The sequence below is a fragment of the Rhinolophus ferrumequinum genome, chromosome 14, assembly GCF_004115265.2.
Source record: "Rhinolophus ferrumequinum isolate MPI-CBG mRhiFer1 chromosome 14, mRhiFer1_v1.p, whole genome shotgun sequence".
NCBI lineage: Eukaryota > Metazoa > Chordata > Mammalia > Chiroptera > Rhinolophidae > Rhinolophus > Rhinolophus ferrumequinum.
The window spans coordinates 18,394,431-18,413,011 of record NC_046297.1 but is presented as its reverse complement, the minus strand read 5'-3'; the positions used below and the strand labels follow the sequence as shown (position 1 = coordinate 18,413,011).

At 37.9% G+C, this 18,581-nt stretch overlaps 1 protein-coding gene across 1 annotated transcript in view; it reads left to right on the top strand.

The window, feature by feature from the left end:
• The window catches only part of RAB2A (RAB2A, member RAS oncogene family), an 84,931-nt gene extending 75,629 nt beyond the window's left edge, over positions 1-9,302 (top strand). The window contains exons 7-8 of the mRNA XM_033126555.1: positions 6,955-7,023; positions 9,042-9,302. Coding sequence (XP_032982446.1) covers positions 6,955-7,023; positions 9,042-9,137 — 165 coding nt within the window. The 3' untranslated portion in view covers positions 9,138-9,302. The remainder of the gene's footprint in view (positions 1-6,954; positions 7,024-9,041) is intronic.
• The last annotated feature ends 9,279 nt before the right edge of the window (positions 9,303-18,581 follow it).

Genomic DNA, 18,581 nt, shown 5'->3' with positions numbered 1-18,581 from the left:
ATGTCACACACACATTTATCTATAGTGTGTATTCATAGGCACATAATTATATAGATCACCAACTACCAAGACTTTTCTACTTGTATATGACAGAACATTAGAATTGCATGTCTAAAATAAACGCATTTCCTCTTTGAAACATCATTTTCTTCCTTTTTTATCTGTCAACTCATGGCATGCCCTTCCATCTCAGTCACTTCCATCTCAGTCACTTAAACACTTTGCCATTCTTACCTTATTATTTCTCCAAAGTACATACTCAGTCTGACCTTCGTTCTCCATTGTTGCCACTTTTTTATTTGTCAGGCCTTCATTTCTTACCTGGATTATTGTTCTATACTCCTTGCCAGTCTCCCTGTTGCCAACCTTGCCTCCTTTTAATTCATCCTCTACACTATGCTCTGATTTTGTCCCCCACCTCTTCCTGCCTTTTCAGGGTTCCTGATGTCTGTTGGTCCACCCCTCTAAACCTCATCTCATATGCCGACCTGACCCCAGCTTCCAGCATAACTAAGCTTAAAATCTGCCTCTGTCCAGAGTGCCCTTTACTGTCACTGAGTTTCTCAACAAATGAGTAGGAGCTTAGTTTTCCTGCAGACCTTCACTCACAGGGCTTTTGCAACAGTTTGTTTTTACCATCAGAAGTCATACCTCCTACCGCTCTAAACAACTACTGTGGAAGTTTCCATGCTGTGTTTCAATTTTGGATTTACATGTCCTGTAGCGTATCCTTGAAAACATTCATATTTACCCGAGTCTGCTCAGTGCCTGATTCAAACCAAGTACTCATTAAATGCTGGTTGAACGGAAGAACTAAATTACTAAGAAATTAAACATATCTGTGTATTATCTCTGACAGAAAATAGAAGAGAAACTCTTCAATGTTGTAATGCCCTAAACCTTTCTAGTGTAATTTTACCCCTTTATTTCCCTGGTAAAATTGATCAAGATTTGTTTAGGCCATTTCTTTTCCTTCTTAATAAGCATTCACTGATGATTGTAATTTTTGTGAAAGGAAGGACACAAAGGATGTAAATAATCACTAATATTATATACTTCTAAAAATAATCCTAGAATTCCAAAATAATTTCTAGCTAGAAGCTTTTTGAAGGATGTGAGAGAGGTGTGTGCTTTTATGTCCAATTTTAATCAGTAGATTTAGCAGTGGCCCTCTTTCTTTTAATGAAACAGGAAAGTGTACGAAAGACATAAAAGCAAAATAGCTCTTTATTATCTAAATGCTTTGGAATTGGGGATGCCATGGAAAATGAGGGAGAAAGAGGAGAAAGTGGTTCTCCCTCCACTGCGCTCTCCCGACTTCCTACCTCATCCCCCAGAGATGGCCCCTGCAGGATTTCCATGAAACAACAGTTTGAAAGCCAGTCTATTGGAGGATATATATATGAGTCCTCTCCCACTGACACTAAATCAAATAGAACATTTTAAAGTCACAGAATTTGAAGGAGTTTGCGTTTAGACTGCCTAATCTTAAATTCTAGTCTAATGTTCTTTTCCTAAGACTTGCCTATCTTTGCATAATATTTAAGTCTGAGCTCAATATATTTTATTCTTTAGGGCTCACTGAACACATTACATGTTGCTAATTTACTGTTTTAATGTTTAGTTTTATTTAATCAAGAATTAATTGTAATTTACTGAAGAGCTTTGATGACTTTTTCTCTCCTTTAGTCTGCAGTGTTTCAGGACACATTCACACTTGGCACCTGTCCCCTGTTCTGTTGTTCCCCACATGTCACTGCACTGAAACATTCATGATGATGAAAGCTAACGCATGTTGAGTCCTTACTATGTGCCAAGCACTGTCTCCAGTGCATTACATTCATCCTCCCAACAGTTCTGTGAAGTAAATTATTCTCATTTTACAGCGAGGTTATCGGGCCCAAAGCAACACATCTAGTACGAGGTGGCACTGGGGTTTGAACCTAGACAGTCTGGTTCCAGAGCCCACCTCTAGCCTTTCTGCCAATCTTATAGCTACAACTTCATCCCAGAAACATCGATTTTCTTGAAAGCAAATGAAAGAAAATTAATTTCCTTATTTTTATCCATATTTTGAATTTCTTTTCAGAAATAATGAACACCTGTGTAAGTTATTTTTAGCATAGTGTCTGACCCACAGTAAGTACTTGGTAAATATTGGCTATTACTAGCTTCGTCAGCTGGACTCCTGCGATGTCCATAGTGTTGACTAGGAATTGAGAAGAAAATTAAACAGCATCCTAGCTGCCTCATGTTTCCCAGTTCTAAGAGAAAACTAAAGAGTCACTTATTTTACACGGTACTTTGTCTCTAGCATCTGTTCAAGATGTTTAAGTAAGGTTTGTTTTTCTTACCTAACAGATGCTCTAATTTTTATCTTGCCACCAGGTGGCAGCATATTACATAAGGAAATAATTTAAATGGTAGTCTGTTGTAGACCGAATTTATTTTCAGTATTTTGCCATCAAAACTTAAACCATAATAAAAGTAAAATTGTATTCCATGTCCCCCTTTGTCTCTTCTCTGGCTCTGCCGTCAGCTGTGGAGCGCCTTAGCCCGATGTCCACGGCCCGCAGCTGGACCTGCCTCAGCCCTGCCCTCTCTCCCCATGTCAGTCAGCACAGAAAGTTTATTTTTCCTGCATCTTCAACAGAGGCTTCAGCCCTGTGCTTGAGTCTCCCAACTAAACTGTGTGATCGGCACAGTTTAGTTGTCCCCATGTCTCCCCTGGTACCTAGAGCTGTGCTGAATCTGTGGTCGACTTTGAGTAAATGACAAATGATAGAGGTAGGATACACATCGACTTGTGTGTTTCGCTGAATAATTATTTAAATCATCATGCATTTATAGTTCTTTGTTGTAATGTTTATCTTATTTTGTGCAATAGAAGCCCCTGAAATTTTACTTAAGTTTAGATATTATCAGGACCATTCAGACCACTAACTACTGCCAACGGCTGAAAGATGAGTGTCTGAGGTGGAAGGCAATTAATGGCTAATGAAGGTAAAGGACTGAACGTAGCAATTAATCAAAGTAGGGCAAAGGGGGAGAGCTAATGGCAAGATAAAGAGAGTCAAGCTTCCCAACCCGAGTAGAGCTCTGCATGGGGGAGCAAGAGGCTCGCCAATTTAAGTTGGCTGCAGGGAAATCTGTTTATACTTCGTGGTCATGGACCTACCTGTATATTGTTTCACAGTGCTGATAATGCAGTCCTCCTTTGACATCCGTTTCTCAGCAAATACTTTTTTTCCTATTCTATAACCTATTAATATTTGGATTGATTATAGGTTAAATGTGGGATATATATGATTATAATGTTCTTACTTTAGTTCTAACTTATGTCACAAAACCTGCAATTATCTTTAGGATGCCATGTTTTAAAAGTATTGCATTAACTAATGTTAAATTTTTTCTGTAGGTATGCCATTAGCTTGCTTCATTTTTCTCATATTAGGGAAATACGTATTGCAGATAATTTCCCAGGTTACAAAATCTTACCTTGATAATCACATCAAAACTTTTAAGAATAATGATGAAAGTTTTCAAAAAACGTATTTTCTATTTCTTATGTTAAACAGCAAATACTGAGCCCCTTTCCTTGGATAACTGGGGCCCATCATCATTAACACTTGTATTCTGCCATCAGGAGCTGCCGGCACACGATGCTGCTGCCACAGCTGCTGCCCCGTGCCAGTCCCCGCAGCGGCCCTTCCCCCGATTCACACAGACACACCCTCATAGCTGCTCTCTTTCTCCTTCCCCCTCCTCAGAACTGGCTTCTACAGTTTGGGAAATTGAAAAAGTAAAACTGGTTTAAATGATTTCTAAAATTGGAAAGAGTTTCAAGACTGTGTTAAAGCATGACCTTTAGTGTAAAGCCTTTGTGGTACCTGAAAATAAGACCTAGCCAGACAATCAGCTCTACTGCATCTTTTGGAGCAAAAATTAATATAAGACCCGGTCTTACTTTACTACAATATAAAACCGGGTCTTAAATAATATAATGTAATGATATATAATATAATATAATACCGGGTCTTACATTAATTTTTGCTCCAGAAGACGCATTAGAGCTAATTGTCCGGCTAGGTCTTATTTTCGGAGAAACATGGTATATATTTAGTTAACTTACTGCTGATTTCCTCATTTTTTGTGTGTGTGTGTTCTAGAGGAATTTCAGAATGTTACATGTCTACCCTGAAAAATATATATGGGGGTTGATTTTTTAGTGACTAGAGTGAAATGAGCAGTTAAAATTCTAGCAAATTGTTGCAATAGATATGTTATCTCTTGTATTTCCGATTTCTTGAGATGTTTTGCAACTTTAGTGGACAAATATTGTCTGTAACACCCAAGGCTCTTATCTTAGAAGTTTCATTTGATCTCTAATAAGCCTTAATAATGTTTGGTTAATGTTCATTATATTTGCGAACTGGACAATTTCCAGTCCATAGCCACACACTTTTAAAACAGGTATACTGATGTCTACATTTGGTTTTAAACTCTGAGTACTCACTAAAATTGATCACTAATTAATCACTTAATATATATTAAATACTAATTTTTTGCTATGATGTTGATAAAACAATCCATTTATATACGTATCTTCTCTATAATATGCTCAGAAGAGTGGGAAATGTTTTATTTCAGTGTCTCTAATATGTAATCAGAGACTTGGACTATAAGTAAATGTAGCATTGTACAAAGATTTTCATTGGGATGATGGGAATTATAAAATAAAATGTAACCATTTTGTTATATTTCAACTGTAGTGAAATTCATTGCGTATCTTTCAAATATAAAATATATCTTAAGTCCATTGGTTACAACTATTCTTAGGTAATAAAATTAGTAGAGACTTGGAAAATTTTATACAACATAGCTTTCTTAAGCCAGTTTTTAAAGTGATTCATCAACAGATTAGTAAAAAGTCTATTTATGTAAATTGACACATTTAATAATGACTTTTATAAAGTAAATGTTTATATGAAGTTATAACTCACTTACGGGGACCTTGTAGTTCTAACAGTCTGGTGACATGTACATAAGTGGGTGTCCCTATATGGAATTCCAACCGTGTGTATTTATGAGTCTGTTGACTTCAATGTTTAGTCAGCCTCGTTGCTAAGACCATCATCATAATTGGCATGTTATTGTAAGTAAAGTTAAAATTTTCCTTATTTATCAGGATAACTTCAATTTTGAGGAATGTAAATCAATTCATAGTTGGCTGGGAGCCAGTTTCTCCAGCACATGCATGGAAAGCACAGTCACTTCCAAAGTGCCTTGTGAATCTGCAGTGATTAATTCTTCTCATTATTTTGCTGCAAATTCTCATGACCCTCTCTGATGATTCGATCAGCCACTTAGAATTTATGCATATTCATATCTCTGTGCTCCTGCACTGACTGGTGTGTTCTTGGTGCAGTAATTGAGCTGCAGTAGATTGATTACTCTGGGGAGCTGTAAGGGCTTTAAAGGTGAAAACATATCAGTCCTGTTAATTAGGAAACAAAAGCTCTGGTGGCAAGTTCAGCAGTCAAATGTTTCCAGTGCAGAAAAAAAGAAAGGTATGATTTGTTCCTCTCCACGAACCTGTTTACTTTTCAAATTTTGAAGTCTGTATCAGTGATAATAAAGAATAGGTTTCTTTATGAATTTTCGTAGAATGCTAATTAAAAAGGACCTGACTTGTAATATTGATACTATTATCTGTGATCTCTCAAATCTGATAGTTTAGGAACACCTTCTGTAGCATTGGCGATATTTGCATAAATTTTTAAATACTTTACATAAATGTAGAATGTGGATTAATTTCAGTATTTAGAGCCTTAATTTGGTCAGTGTTCTGACACTAATTTTTGGTCAATTTAGTAGTATGCTGTATGGGAAAAGGGTGAAACTTTACGGCATAGAAGTTGAGCTGCCTTTTTATCTCTTTATGATAAGCATCCTTTGATTTTTTTTTTCCCCTCTTAAACTGTATATTAAGTAATGTATTGTTCTGGCAAAAGGAACTTGTGTGGTGCAGTGGCCCCCAAAAGTAAGCTGGTTTCAACATGGAAGTTAATGCAATCGATCTAGTTGACATGTTTTTCTCATGTATGCTGGTCTCACGTTATGGTAACCCCCACTTACCCCCCAGTCACAAATTTTTCTTTTGAGATATAACTCACATACCGTAAAATTCACTCTTTTAAAGAGTGCAATTCAGTGGGTTTTAGTATATTTGCAAAATCGTGCAGCCTTATCACTAATTCTAGAACATTTTCATCACCCCAGTACAAGCCCCACACCCATTAGAATCTGTTCTCCATTCTCCTGTTTCTCTCAATCCCTGACAGCCAATAATCTGCTTTTCCTCTCTCTGGAGTGACCTCTTCTAACATTTCATGTACATGGAATCATACTATATGTGGTCTTTTATGTCTGACTTCTTTTACTTGGTGTGGTGTTTTCATGGTTCATCCACATTGTAGCATGAATCAGAACTTCATCTTTCTATGGCTGAGTCATATTCCATCGTATGGTTAGCCCGTGTTGTGGTTTTCATTCATCAGCTGACAAACATTTTTGCTATTTCCACTTTTTGGATGCTGCTGCTAATAATGCTGATGAGGACCCGCGTCCTTGCCCTGCTCTTGACCTTAGGGGGAAGCTCTCAGTCTTCACCAGTGGCTGTGAGGGTGGCTGGGGCTTTTCTTAGATGCTGTTTATCAGGTTGAGGAAGTTCCCTTCTAGTCCTACTTTGGGTGTTTTTATCAGGAAAAGTTGTTGGATTTTGCATCTATTGAAATGATCATGTGGTTTTGTCCTTTATTCTATTGATATGGTATATTACACTGGTTGATTTTCTTATGTTGCATGTTATGATCTATAGAGCTTTTATATAATGTTCTTTTACTATTGTGGTTTTAAATAATTTGAACCAATTTCTCTACCTTTATATTTCAGGCATTTATTAATACAGCAAAAGAAATTTATGAAAAAATCCAAGAAGGAGTCTTTGACATTAATAATGAGGTATAGACATATAACTATTATTGGCTAATACTAATTTAGAACTGAATTTTAATTACTACTTAGATTCATGATTTTGTATTTTTTTAGAATTTCTAAAATAGATCTATTTGTTCATTAACACATTGGTTTCTAATCATCTGACTGAAAATTTGTTGTATGTTATGTGACAGCTAAATGTTTATGTTGTGGAACCTCACTTTATCTGTACAAACATATTCAAGGAAGTGACTCTCCCCACCATTGCGAGCAATGCAAAATAATATAAACCCTCCAAAGAGAGAAGAGAACCCACATTCATCCACACATCCGTATGGTGTCATCTGCTTTGGGAAATAATTTTCTCGTGTGTAAATGCTGCATGTGCCATGTTCCTAATGCAAGGTGTTCTCCCTGTTGCCTGATAGGAAAGTGGGAAGTACCCAGTTTGGAAATTCCTTCCGGTATAGCACAGCATATTTTCCGGAAACTAAATTAAATAATTTAATTAACGATTGGCACTGGTTTGTTTTTCTTGAGGTTTTTTGTGTTTGTTTTGTTTGTAAAATTATTTTAAGCCAGTTTTGATCAACATGATTAGGATAAAAGTGTAAAGCTTTAAAGTATATAATTCATTGTTTACCAGAGCTCGTCATTTTGACCTAAATTTCCACTATGCATTTATCCTTACTTATTTCAGAATGTTTTTGTGGATATGGCTTACTGTTTGGATATTATTTACTGTTACATACATATTTTTGCCATTCTATATTAAGACTTTTGCTTCCAAGAGAAAAACTCTTCTTCCTCCCCCCGTTGCCTAATTCCTAACACAATTAGGAAGCATTGTGTTAGAAAGCCATCGCATGTGTGTCTCTTAGCCTCTACGTAAACGAGGCTCTTTATTATTTGCTTCAGTATTTTTTGCTAAAACAAAACAACAGTTTGCCTGAGTTGTCTAAAAAGTGCTTGATTTTCTCATTTGTTTTCATTTGGAATATTGCGGTTTCTAAATCCTATCTTCTGGGCTTATCTGGCAGCAGATCTTGAGTTAATTTAAAAGCGACACCACTCAGAGACTAATGCCGTATAAATTGAACAGTAATTGGGCCTCGATTTAAAAGGGCAGGTTCATTGTTTCTGTCTGGTTTCGTATAGTAGCTGACTGCTTTGCTGTGTCTGCCACAGCTTTGATTGTAATGTGCTGTCAGGAGCCAACAGGCCGTGCGATTTATTTGGCTTCGTGCCAAGTCTGACTCCTTGATTCCTCAAGAAGTTGCTACCAGCCCAGAGGGGGCAAAACCAATGAGCCATAGGGCATGCTTTTTATTAAAGAGGAGTCAAAAGAGCGAAAAGAAACCACATCAGCTGCTGTCAATACTGAGCTAGTGCCAGAAACCCCAAGGCTACTACTGTTGCAGAACAACTGCCAAGCACTATAAATCTAAGATTTACTGTGACGTAAAGTTTCCTTAAGAGCTTAATTTCTGAAGCTACTGTATTACTTTTCTCAAAGTGTTGTATTTTTAGGTAAAATCCACTTGAGGGAGTGAGGGTTAAGACATAAGTGTGAGTTTGATGAATGAAAGAACTACTCTGTGTGTGGGTTCTTGGCAAGCTGCCATGTCTTTGGGGATCACAGAAATTATTGATGACACAGAACACTCATATGCCCTCAGCCTGTACAGCTGATTCAACATGGAAGAGAAACGCTATCTAGAGAAAAGATTTTACGTCGTATTAGAGCAGCAGAGGCTTTACATATTTTTATCCTTTAAAGATGACTTGCAAGAATTGTTTTAAACATTTTCTCCATTGTGAGAATTCCTTGAAAAACGCACTGTCCAGTTCTGTTTACCCAGGATCTGGTATGATAAAGAATTACGTTCAGAAATAGTTCCACAGCATTGTTTTTAAAAGAAAGAAACATCCCCTAAGAGATTGTATTTTTCTGAATTGTTTGGTAAAATTGTGTCATTAAGAATTAAATGGCTTTTTATCGGATCCAGTTACATGTATTCTCCTCCTTTCTTTCATTTCAGGCAAATGGCATTAAAATTGGCCCTCAGCATGCTGCTACTAACGCCACACATGCAGGCAGCCAGGGAGGGCAGCAGGCGGGGGGAGGCTGCTGTTGAGTCCGGTCTTCCTGTCTCACCGCCCAAGTGGGGCCTGCCCACTGTCTCCGTCCGTCCTGCTCAGCTGAGACATGAAACTATTCCAGATGGCTTTATGTCACAGAAGACTTTACTCTTTCAAATTCTTGTATAACTTTGAATAAATGGTTAATGTTCACTTAAAAAGACAGATTTTGGAGATTGTATTCATACCTATTTGCATTTGATTTCTAGGTCAATTGATGTGATTATTTTTGTTAAATGTTGTCTTGTGCCCTTACCCACGAACTGAATTATATGAAACACTACAAAGTCATCTTGAGTATTTTAAATCAGTTTGTGTAGTTAGGTTTCCCAACACCTGTGGTTACCTAATGTTTAATATTAACAGAACTGTCCTCAAAAAGTTTGTCAATTTTCAAGCCTGTAAGAAAAAAACAGAAGGACTCTTTTAATTCTGTATTTATCATTTACTTTCTGTATATATAGTTTAATAACCTGCTTGGGTGTAATTTGCCAAGCTTGAATTCATTAATGCATTTGCATAAATTCTATCCTGTTTAGAGCTTAAAGCTACCGAAGCATTGTTAGGAATTGCTTGGACACTGAATTTTAAACTTTTTGACATTGTTAGCTAGCATGTTCATCTTTTCTTGTCACTAGTCCAAGAAAAATAGGCTTAATGTACATTACTAAAGGCGATGTATGTGTTAACCTGTTTTAATGCCAAAATTTGCTATTTGTCCACAGTTTCTTTAAGACCTCTTCAGAAAAGGATCTGTTTGCCTTAATGAATACTGTTGGTTAAAAACACAGTATAATGAGTGAAATGGGCAGAGGCAAGAACTCCCTACACCTAAGCGACTCCGAGAAGAATGAATGTCCACATTTAGATGGCACGTTATGAGGACTTTAATTTTTCCTTATTCACAATAATGTTTTCTTTTTCTTTTATTCACATGATTTCTAAGTATATTTTTCATGCAGGACAGTTTTTCAACCTTGATGTACAGTGACTGTGTAAAATTTCCTTTCAGTGGTAACCTATAATCTTTAAAATACGGTAAGCATCTTGTCTGTTTTGAAGGGGATCTGACAATAAATCTACCAGATGGAAAATCCTGTTAAAAAGTAGAAAAGCTTTAGTAATTTACTCAGTGTGGTGGTTTTATCCTTTTTTTCTCTTCTTTTTCTCCCTTGGTCTTATAATGAAATTGTTATAGCAGTGCAAAATAAAATCCTATGTATAAAAGTGTTCTTTTTTTTATTATGGCCACATCATTTTTTTAATGTTTGTTTTTTTTTATTAGTCCATCCATAGATTTTACATGTATTTAAGCATATTTTTAAAAGGCTCAGAATGTTCAACACTTATTAAAAATTTTGCTAAAGGTGATAAAACTTTTCACAATATTGAAATTCTTTTTGTTACTGATGTAAGCAATATTTTCTACTTCTCAACCATCACAAAAGCACATTTAAACTATGAGAAGGCTTCATAAAGAAGTTCTAAGTATGAGACTAACTACTTTCAATTCACACACTGACTTCAACTTTCTATAGGTCTTCCCTGAATATTCAACAATATGCTGTTAAAGCTTTAGAATTACTCATATGGGAAGTCACCTAATGCCATCTTAGTTTTTTCTTAACTAGCTCCTGCAGGGCAGAGGGAAAGGTGAGAGGAAATTGAGTTTCTTGAGTATTTTTATTATAAACTTCTTTTCACTTGAGTGTTCATACCAAATTCATTGATCTCTTTTGAGTGATGAGTAGACAAGGTTCAAGCAACTAGGACTTGTTCTGGTCTCTACCAAGAAGAGGATGATTCTTTGGAAATTGTTATTTCTAAACTGCTCTTAACTTTTCCAGAATGTTGTTTCTTCATGCTGTGTTGCCTAATTCTTTTGTAAATCAAGTATAAGAAGAGCAACTAATGGTAAAAGCAACAAACCAGCACGTGTATTTTAATACCCTAAGAAAAAATGGAGCCTTCAAATACAGCTCCTACCACTGCAGCTTTAACCTGCCTCGGGCAGTGGGTGAGCAGTGAGTGGACTCCTCTATAGTTCATTACCACTTTCTCTGCAAATCTCATCTAACATCAATTGACAATGTTATTGTCTGCTTTCTACTCTTTGCTCATTTTATTATCCCTGTGACAAATAATGGAATATTGGCACTTGTCATTGAATCTTGAATACTGTAATTGAGTCTTTAATCTTTGATCAGTTTTGTAGCATCGTATGGACATGTTTTAAGAGCTAGAAAATCAGTCACTAAAGAAATACAACTTTTAATATCTCAACATGTAACATTCTGAAGTTATCTTCATAAAGATAGTATTAGTGTTTGTCTTCTGAATTTAAGATGAGCAAATTTTTGAAAAAGTGTCATATAGTTAGATATACAATTCATTATATGGGAGCTGAACTGGATCTTCATACACAGTTCGTTTTTTATTTTAAAATACCCTGTTACAAGGGAAATAGTCCCTATTTGTCTTCTAATAGTCCAGAGGGTAGGAATGTAAATGGTACCAAGATGCGTCTAATCACTCAAAAAAATGACTTATGTCTGGCTTTGGAACACGTTAAAGATTAATTCACTTATAGGTAGTGAAGCCCCATGTAAGCTCAGTAACAAGATTGACCTTACAGGGTTTATAATAGGAGCTAAAAAATAATACAAAAAGATAACCCTGTTGTATAATAAGAATTGATTATACAAATAGACAAACTAACATATGTATCTACCTGTGTTGCTTAGAGTTTACATGTGCTTTGGTGGTCAAATGAAAATAGAACCTAACTTCATAGTAGAGCCTCTCATTGCATTGGTATGTACTAGATAAGGGTACTTACTGCTTGAAGTCATGATGGGAAACTGAAATGCCAGTGTACATATTCAGTATTCATTAGCTTCATAAAATCAAGAGACCAACTCTTAAAAATTGTAGGACAAAAGACCAAAAATCTGATAGGAAAAATGGAAAAAGACAATTCGCGCACTAAATAAATGTGTCCCTAACAAATATTTTTAAAATTCAAACAGAAATGTCAAATTGAAACAGATGCCATTTCTCACCTATGAGAATGGAAAAAATGTAATAAACGTATGACAGCACATTGTGTTGGTGAAACACTCATGTTGCTGGTGGAAGTACAAACTAGTACTCGTTGGTGGAGAGGAACTTGGCAATGCCTAATAAAACCAAAATATACTCACACCTGTTGACTCAGCAATCCCAGTATTTCCCCAGGAAAATACCCTGATGATACCCTCCCACAATGCAAAAGCACATACACACAAGGTTGCTCACTGCAGTATTGGTTGTAATTGCAAAATAATTGGAAATGACCTAAACGTCTATACATAGGAGTAATCTCCTAGTCATAAACTATGGTACGTCTATACAATTGAGTCCCACACAGCTGTAAGTATGAGGAAGAGCTAGCTCTGAACTGATGTCCTGATTTACAGGATATATTGTTAAGTGAGAAAGCAAAGTGTAAGAATGTCTACAGTTTACCATCCTTCGTATAACAAAGAAGGCAATATAAGAAAATACACATGTATCAGCTCATCTGTGCAAAAGAAACAGGAAGAATAAACCAGAAACTAATGGCATGTTACCTGAAGAAAGTGGATTGATATGGAGTGGAAAGTAAGGAAGATTACAAATGGGATATTTGAGACAAGAGATACCTCTCTCAGTATACATTTTTGTTTAGTTCTGACTCAACTATAGTAATATTTCACATACTCCAGAAATAATTAAAATCAACCATGATGTGCAGGGAATTCAAAATACAAACTAATGAATGAACCTACCTGTATTACAAATGAGTGACATTACCACACTGCAAAAGGGTAGGGGGAAAAAACAGCATACAACCAGCAACTTTGGGAAACAGGATTTTGATTGTGTATACTGTGAGGCTAAAGACAAAATGAACTACACACAAATACACTCTAGTAAAGAAGTATGGGTTAGCAATTCTAGAAATAACCTTTTGCATATTAAAATGGAGCAAATACCGGGATACCAAAAAAATGCATACACATGAGTTGTATTCACCTTTTATTTTCAGTATATATTGAGTATGACAATTTTAATAGTTTTATTTCTTAAAGTGTGTATACCCTTTTTTGGCACCCTCTGTATATTGTGGATCATCAAAGATCAATAATGAAAGCAAGGGTTCTCATCATTGACAAAGGAGTTACAAATAAAAGAATAGGGCACAGAAGAACCTTAGGTTGGGTTGGAATGAAGACGTTAGGAACTCATGGTTTTTATATGTACAGATGGGTAGAGAAATGCAGATATGTGAGTGTTGAGTATACGCACATACATTTCCTGTTTTGTATACGGAGAGGACCTAAAAGCAAAGACACCTCAGTAGCAATGAGCACACCTAGTGCTCAGATATTGGTTTCTAAACACCATTCTCGTAAAGGGAACTAGGGCTCCTCGGAGAAATGATTGATTCCAGGCTGGGGCAGGGAAATTAGAAAATGAGCCTGGGACATCTTGTGATGCCAAAGTAAGAAAGTGCTCGTAAAATGATGAGAGTGGGAAGGAGAGGCACATGTCAAAGGACACAAACTGAGGAACATTCTGCAAAGTAAATGGCCAGCACTTTTCAAAAATATCAAGGTTGTGAAAGATAAAGAATGAGGAACTATCACAGATTGAGGAAAACAAGAAGACATGACAATTAAATGCAATGTGGGGTGCTGGGTGGATCCTGCAGGAGGGTTTTGGTGGAGTGGCACACGGGGGGCTTCTCTGGTAGTAACAATGTTTGTTTTCTTGACCTGAATGGGGTTTACATGGATACTTGCTTTATAATTCTTTAAACTATGCATATATGTTTAATGCACTTTCTTGTACTCATAAATACAATTTTGTCTCAGTTAAAAATGTTGCCTTACGAGTTGACCTCAAAACTCAAAAGTGTGGCGTTTACCTTATCCCCTTGTTACGATTTGTGTCCCCCCCAAAAAGAACAAATATAAGCCCTGGTGCCTCACAATTTGTCTTTTCTTGGAAATAGGATTGTTGCAGATGTAATTAGTCAAGATGAAATCATGCTGGGCTACTACCGCCCTACCTCAGTATGACTGGTGTCCTTACAAGAAGATGACCATGTGAAGACAGACACACAAGGGGGCGATGTGACGACAAGGTCAGAGCTTGACCTTGTGCAACCTCAGACCAAGGATGCCAAGTATTGCCAGCAATCCACAGGAAGCTGGGATGAGGCAAGGAAGGACTCCCCTGCAGGTTTCGGAGGGATTACAGCCCTGATCACGTCTTGACTTCTGGCTTCTGGCCTCCAGAACTGTGAAAGAATAGTTTCTGTTGTTTGAAGCCACCCAGTTTGTTTTGTTACAGCCACCCTAGGAAATTAATACATCCCTTATATCCTATGAATGAAGATGTGTTTTGATAGGTTGTCTGTGTCCCTTCAGTGAAAGGCGGTGTCGAAGCCATGGGTTTATGAGAGCGTAACAGCTGCCTCACAGCTTGGCACAGGTAGAGCTCATCCTGAGAGAAGCAAAGTTATCTCTAGGTATTTTTACATCTTCCTGCCTCAGAATAATTTAAACTTACACGTCAGGATGCTATTCAGAATATGAAATCTTTGTACATAGAGATTTCATAAGTCAGAAATACTAATGCAACACATAGGACTTTCTTTTTTAATATTTTTGTTAAAATATAGCTAACATAATATTATATTAGTTTCAGGTGTACACAACAGTTATTCAATGTTTATATACCTAAAGAAGTGATCACCATAAGTCTAACACCATAAGTCTGACATCGTACCATGCTATCACAATATTATCGACTGTGTTCCCTATGCTGTACATTACGTCCCGTGATTTACTTGTTTAACACCTGGAAATTTAAACCTCTCATTCCCCTTCACCTTCCCCCACACACACCTTTTTAATTTTTCAATTACAGTTGACATTCAATATTATTTTATATTAATTTCAGGTGTACAGCATAGTGGTTAGACATTTATATAATATAAGCAGTGACCCCCCTGACTAGTACTCACCTGGCACTGTACATAGTTATTACCACATCATTGGATATATTCCCTGTGCTTTACTTTATATCACCATGACTATTTCGTAACTACCAATTTGTACTTATTAATCCTTCATTGTTTCACCCTGTCCTTCAACCTCCCTCCCATCTATCACCCTGATAAATCTAGTACCCACCTGACACCATACATAGTTATTACAATATTATTGACTATATTCCTTACGCTATACCCTACGCCCCCATGACTACTGTGTAACAACTAATTTGTACTTCTTAATCTCTTCCCCTTTTTTTCCCATTCCTAAATCCCCTCCCATCAGACAACCATCAAAATATTTTTTTTCTGTCTATGAATTTGTTTCTGCTTTGTTTGTTTGCTTATTTTGTTCTTCAGATTCCACATACAAGAGAAATCACATTGCATCTGTCTTTCTCTAACACTCCACCCAGCACAATACCTTCCAGGTCCATCCTTGCCACCACAGATGACAAAAACCCCCTCCCATCCATGGCAGAGCAATATTCCATTGTATACACATATATGTACCACCTACTCTTTGTCCATTCATCCATCGATGAACACACAGGCTGCCTCCAAATCTTGGCCATTGTAAACAATGCTGCAGTGAATATATGGATGCACACATCCCCTCAAGGTAGCATTTTGGATTTCTTCGGATAATTACCCAGAATTTGGATTACTGGGTCCTTCTTTGTCATTTGTTACAGCCTTTGTTTTAAAGTTGATTTTGTCTGGTATAAGTACTGTTACTTCGGTGTTTTTTTTGGTTAGTTTTCATTTTCATGAAATATCTTTTTCCATCCCTTTATTTCCGTCTGTGTGTATCTTTTGATCTGATGTGAGTCTGTTGTAGGCAGCATATGTAAGGGTCTTTTTTTCTTATTCATTCAGCCACACTGTCTTTTGATTGGAGCATTTAATCCATTTACATTGAAAGTAATTGTTGATAGATATGTAGTTGTTGCCATTTTTTTTTTTTTTCCTTTTTGTCTTAAAGTCCCTCCAACATTCCTTGTAATACTGGCCTGGTGGTGAGGAACTCCTTTAGCTTTTTTCTTGTCTATGGAAGCTCTTTTATCTGTCCGAGGTAGAGTAGTTATCTTCATTATAGATCCTTTCATTTCATCACTTTGAATATTTCTTGCCAGTCACTTATGGCCTGCAAAGTTTCTGGTGAGAAATCAGCTGACAGTCTTATGGAAGCTCCCTTGTAGGTAACTAACTGCTTTTCTCTTGATGCTTTTAAGACTCTGTCTTTAATCTTTGACATTTTAATTATGATGTGTCTTAGTGTGGGCCTCTTTGGGTTCATCTTGTTTGGTACTCTGCGTTTCTTGGGCTTTTTTATCTACTTCCTTCACTAGGTTACGGAAGTTCAATCATTATTTCTTCAAATAGGTTTTCAGTTCCTTGCCCTCTCTGTTCTCCTTCTGGTATCCCCATGATGCAAATGTCAGTGCACTTGATGTTGTCCCAGAAGCCCCTTAAACTATCCTCATTTTCGTTTTATTTGATTTTTTTTTCTGTTCTGATGTGGTGTTTTCTGCTGCCTTATTTTCTAAATTGCTAATTCGATCCACTGCTTCAGCTAATCTACCGTTGATTCCCTCTAATGTATTCTTTATTTCAGTTATTGTAGTCTTTATTTCTGACTGGTTCTTTTTTATGTTATCTATCTCTATTTTTATGTTTCCTATCTCTTTGTTGAAGTTCTCCCTGAGATCATTGACCATCCTTATAACCAGTGTTTGGAACTCTGCTTCTGGTAGATTGCTTGTCTTCATTTTGTTTAGTCCTTTTTTGGAGCTTTTTTCTGGGAGCTTTTATTTGGGACATGTTTTTTGTCTCCTCATTTTGGCTGCCTCTCTATGTTTGTTTCCATGTGTTAGGTAGGGCTGCTATGCCTCCCAATCTTAGTAGAGTGGATTTATATAGTAGGTGTCCTGTTGGGCCCAGTGGCAGAGTCTCCCTGGTCACCAGAGCTGGGTGCTCTAAGTGTGTCCCTTGTGTGGGTTATGTGTGCCCTCCTATTGTAGCTGAGCCTTGATTGCTGTTTGCATGTCAATAGGAGGGATTGACCCTCAGGCTGATTGGTTGTGAGGACTGGCCTTGACTACAGTGGAGAAGCTGTTGTGCAGGAGCTGACCCTACAGAGCCGGGTTCACTTTACTAGGGCTCTGGTGCCCTTTGGGTGTGTCATCCTTGGAAGCAGCTGGATGAATGCTCCGGCCCAGTCCAAAGATAGCCGCTGGGCATGCCAGCCCCAGGGCCTCCTGGGAGGGAACCTGCTGCAGGCCTAGTTCAGCCACAATCTGTGCCCTGCTCAGGGCCACTAACTATGAGCCACAAAGCAATCCTCAGATGGCTGCCACTTGAACTGTGTGCCGAATGCCTTGAGAGGCTGAGCTGCGAACCAAGGCGGGCTACCGCTGGTGCTGGGCTTAGGACTTCTCAGCCAGAATTACAGGACACGCTGAAGCCAGATGCTGCTTGTATGGGTTTTGCGAACCTTTGAGAGATTTTAGGAAATTCTGCAGCATAAGCAAAGGCAGGCCATTTATATGGAAAAGCTACTGGAAGTGGCTTGAGTGTGCCTGAAAATTGGGGAGGGGGAGAAAGCGTGGTCTCAAGGAATCACTACAGTGGGGCAGACCAAAGGTGATAGCCAGTCTGATGGAGATTCAGATATGACGTCTGCCTGCATCTGCACGCAGGGAGTGGGAGGACTCCACAAAGAAACAATGGCTTTTGCCAGCTTCTCCATCCAGGAGAAAGCTGCCCCTCCAGCCCTCACTCTGAAGCAAGAAAACTCAGTTCCTCCCCATATGTTCCTGGGGCCTTTTGAGCTGCTGCCCCAGCACTGGAATTCAAAGAGGGTGAGTCCATCAGCAAGTAAGTCCACGCGCTGTCCCTTTAAGAGGACTGCCTGGAGCTACAGCCACCCTCAGTCTCACTCAGCTACAATATCTGCTGGTTTTCACAGCCAGAAGTTATGGAGACTTCTCTCCCCGACACTGAAACCCTGGGCTGGAAAGGGGCTCGGACCCCTCGCTCCTCCAGTTGGGGTCCTCCACTGCTGAGATATCCTTCCTGATTTGTAATGGTCACACATGGGCGTGGGACCAGCTCATTCCACCTCTCTGCCCCTCCTACCAGTCTCAAGGTGGCGTCTTCTGTATGTCCTTAGTTGTAGGGCTTCAGTTCAGCTAGACTTCAGTTGATTCTTAATAATGGTTGTTCTGTGGTTTAGTTGTAAATTTGATGTGGTCGTAAGAGGAGATGAGCACGTTTACCTGTTCTCTAATCTTGACCGGAAATCAGTACTTTCTTGATATGACAATAAAAACACAATTTTTAATGTTACAGCAGA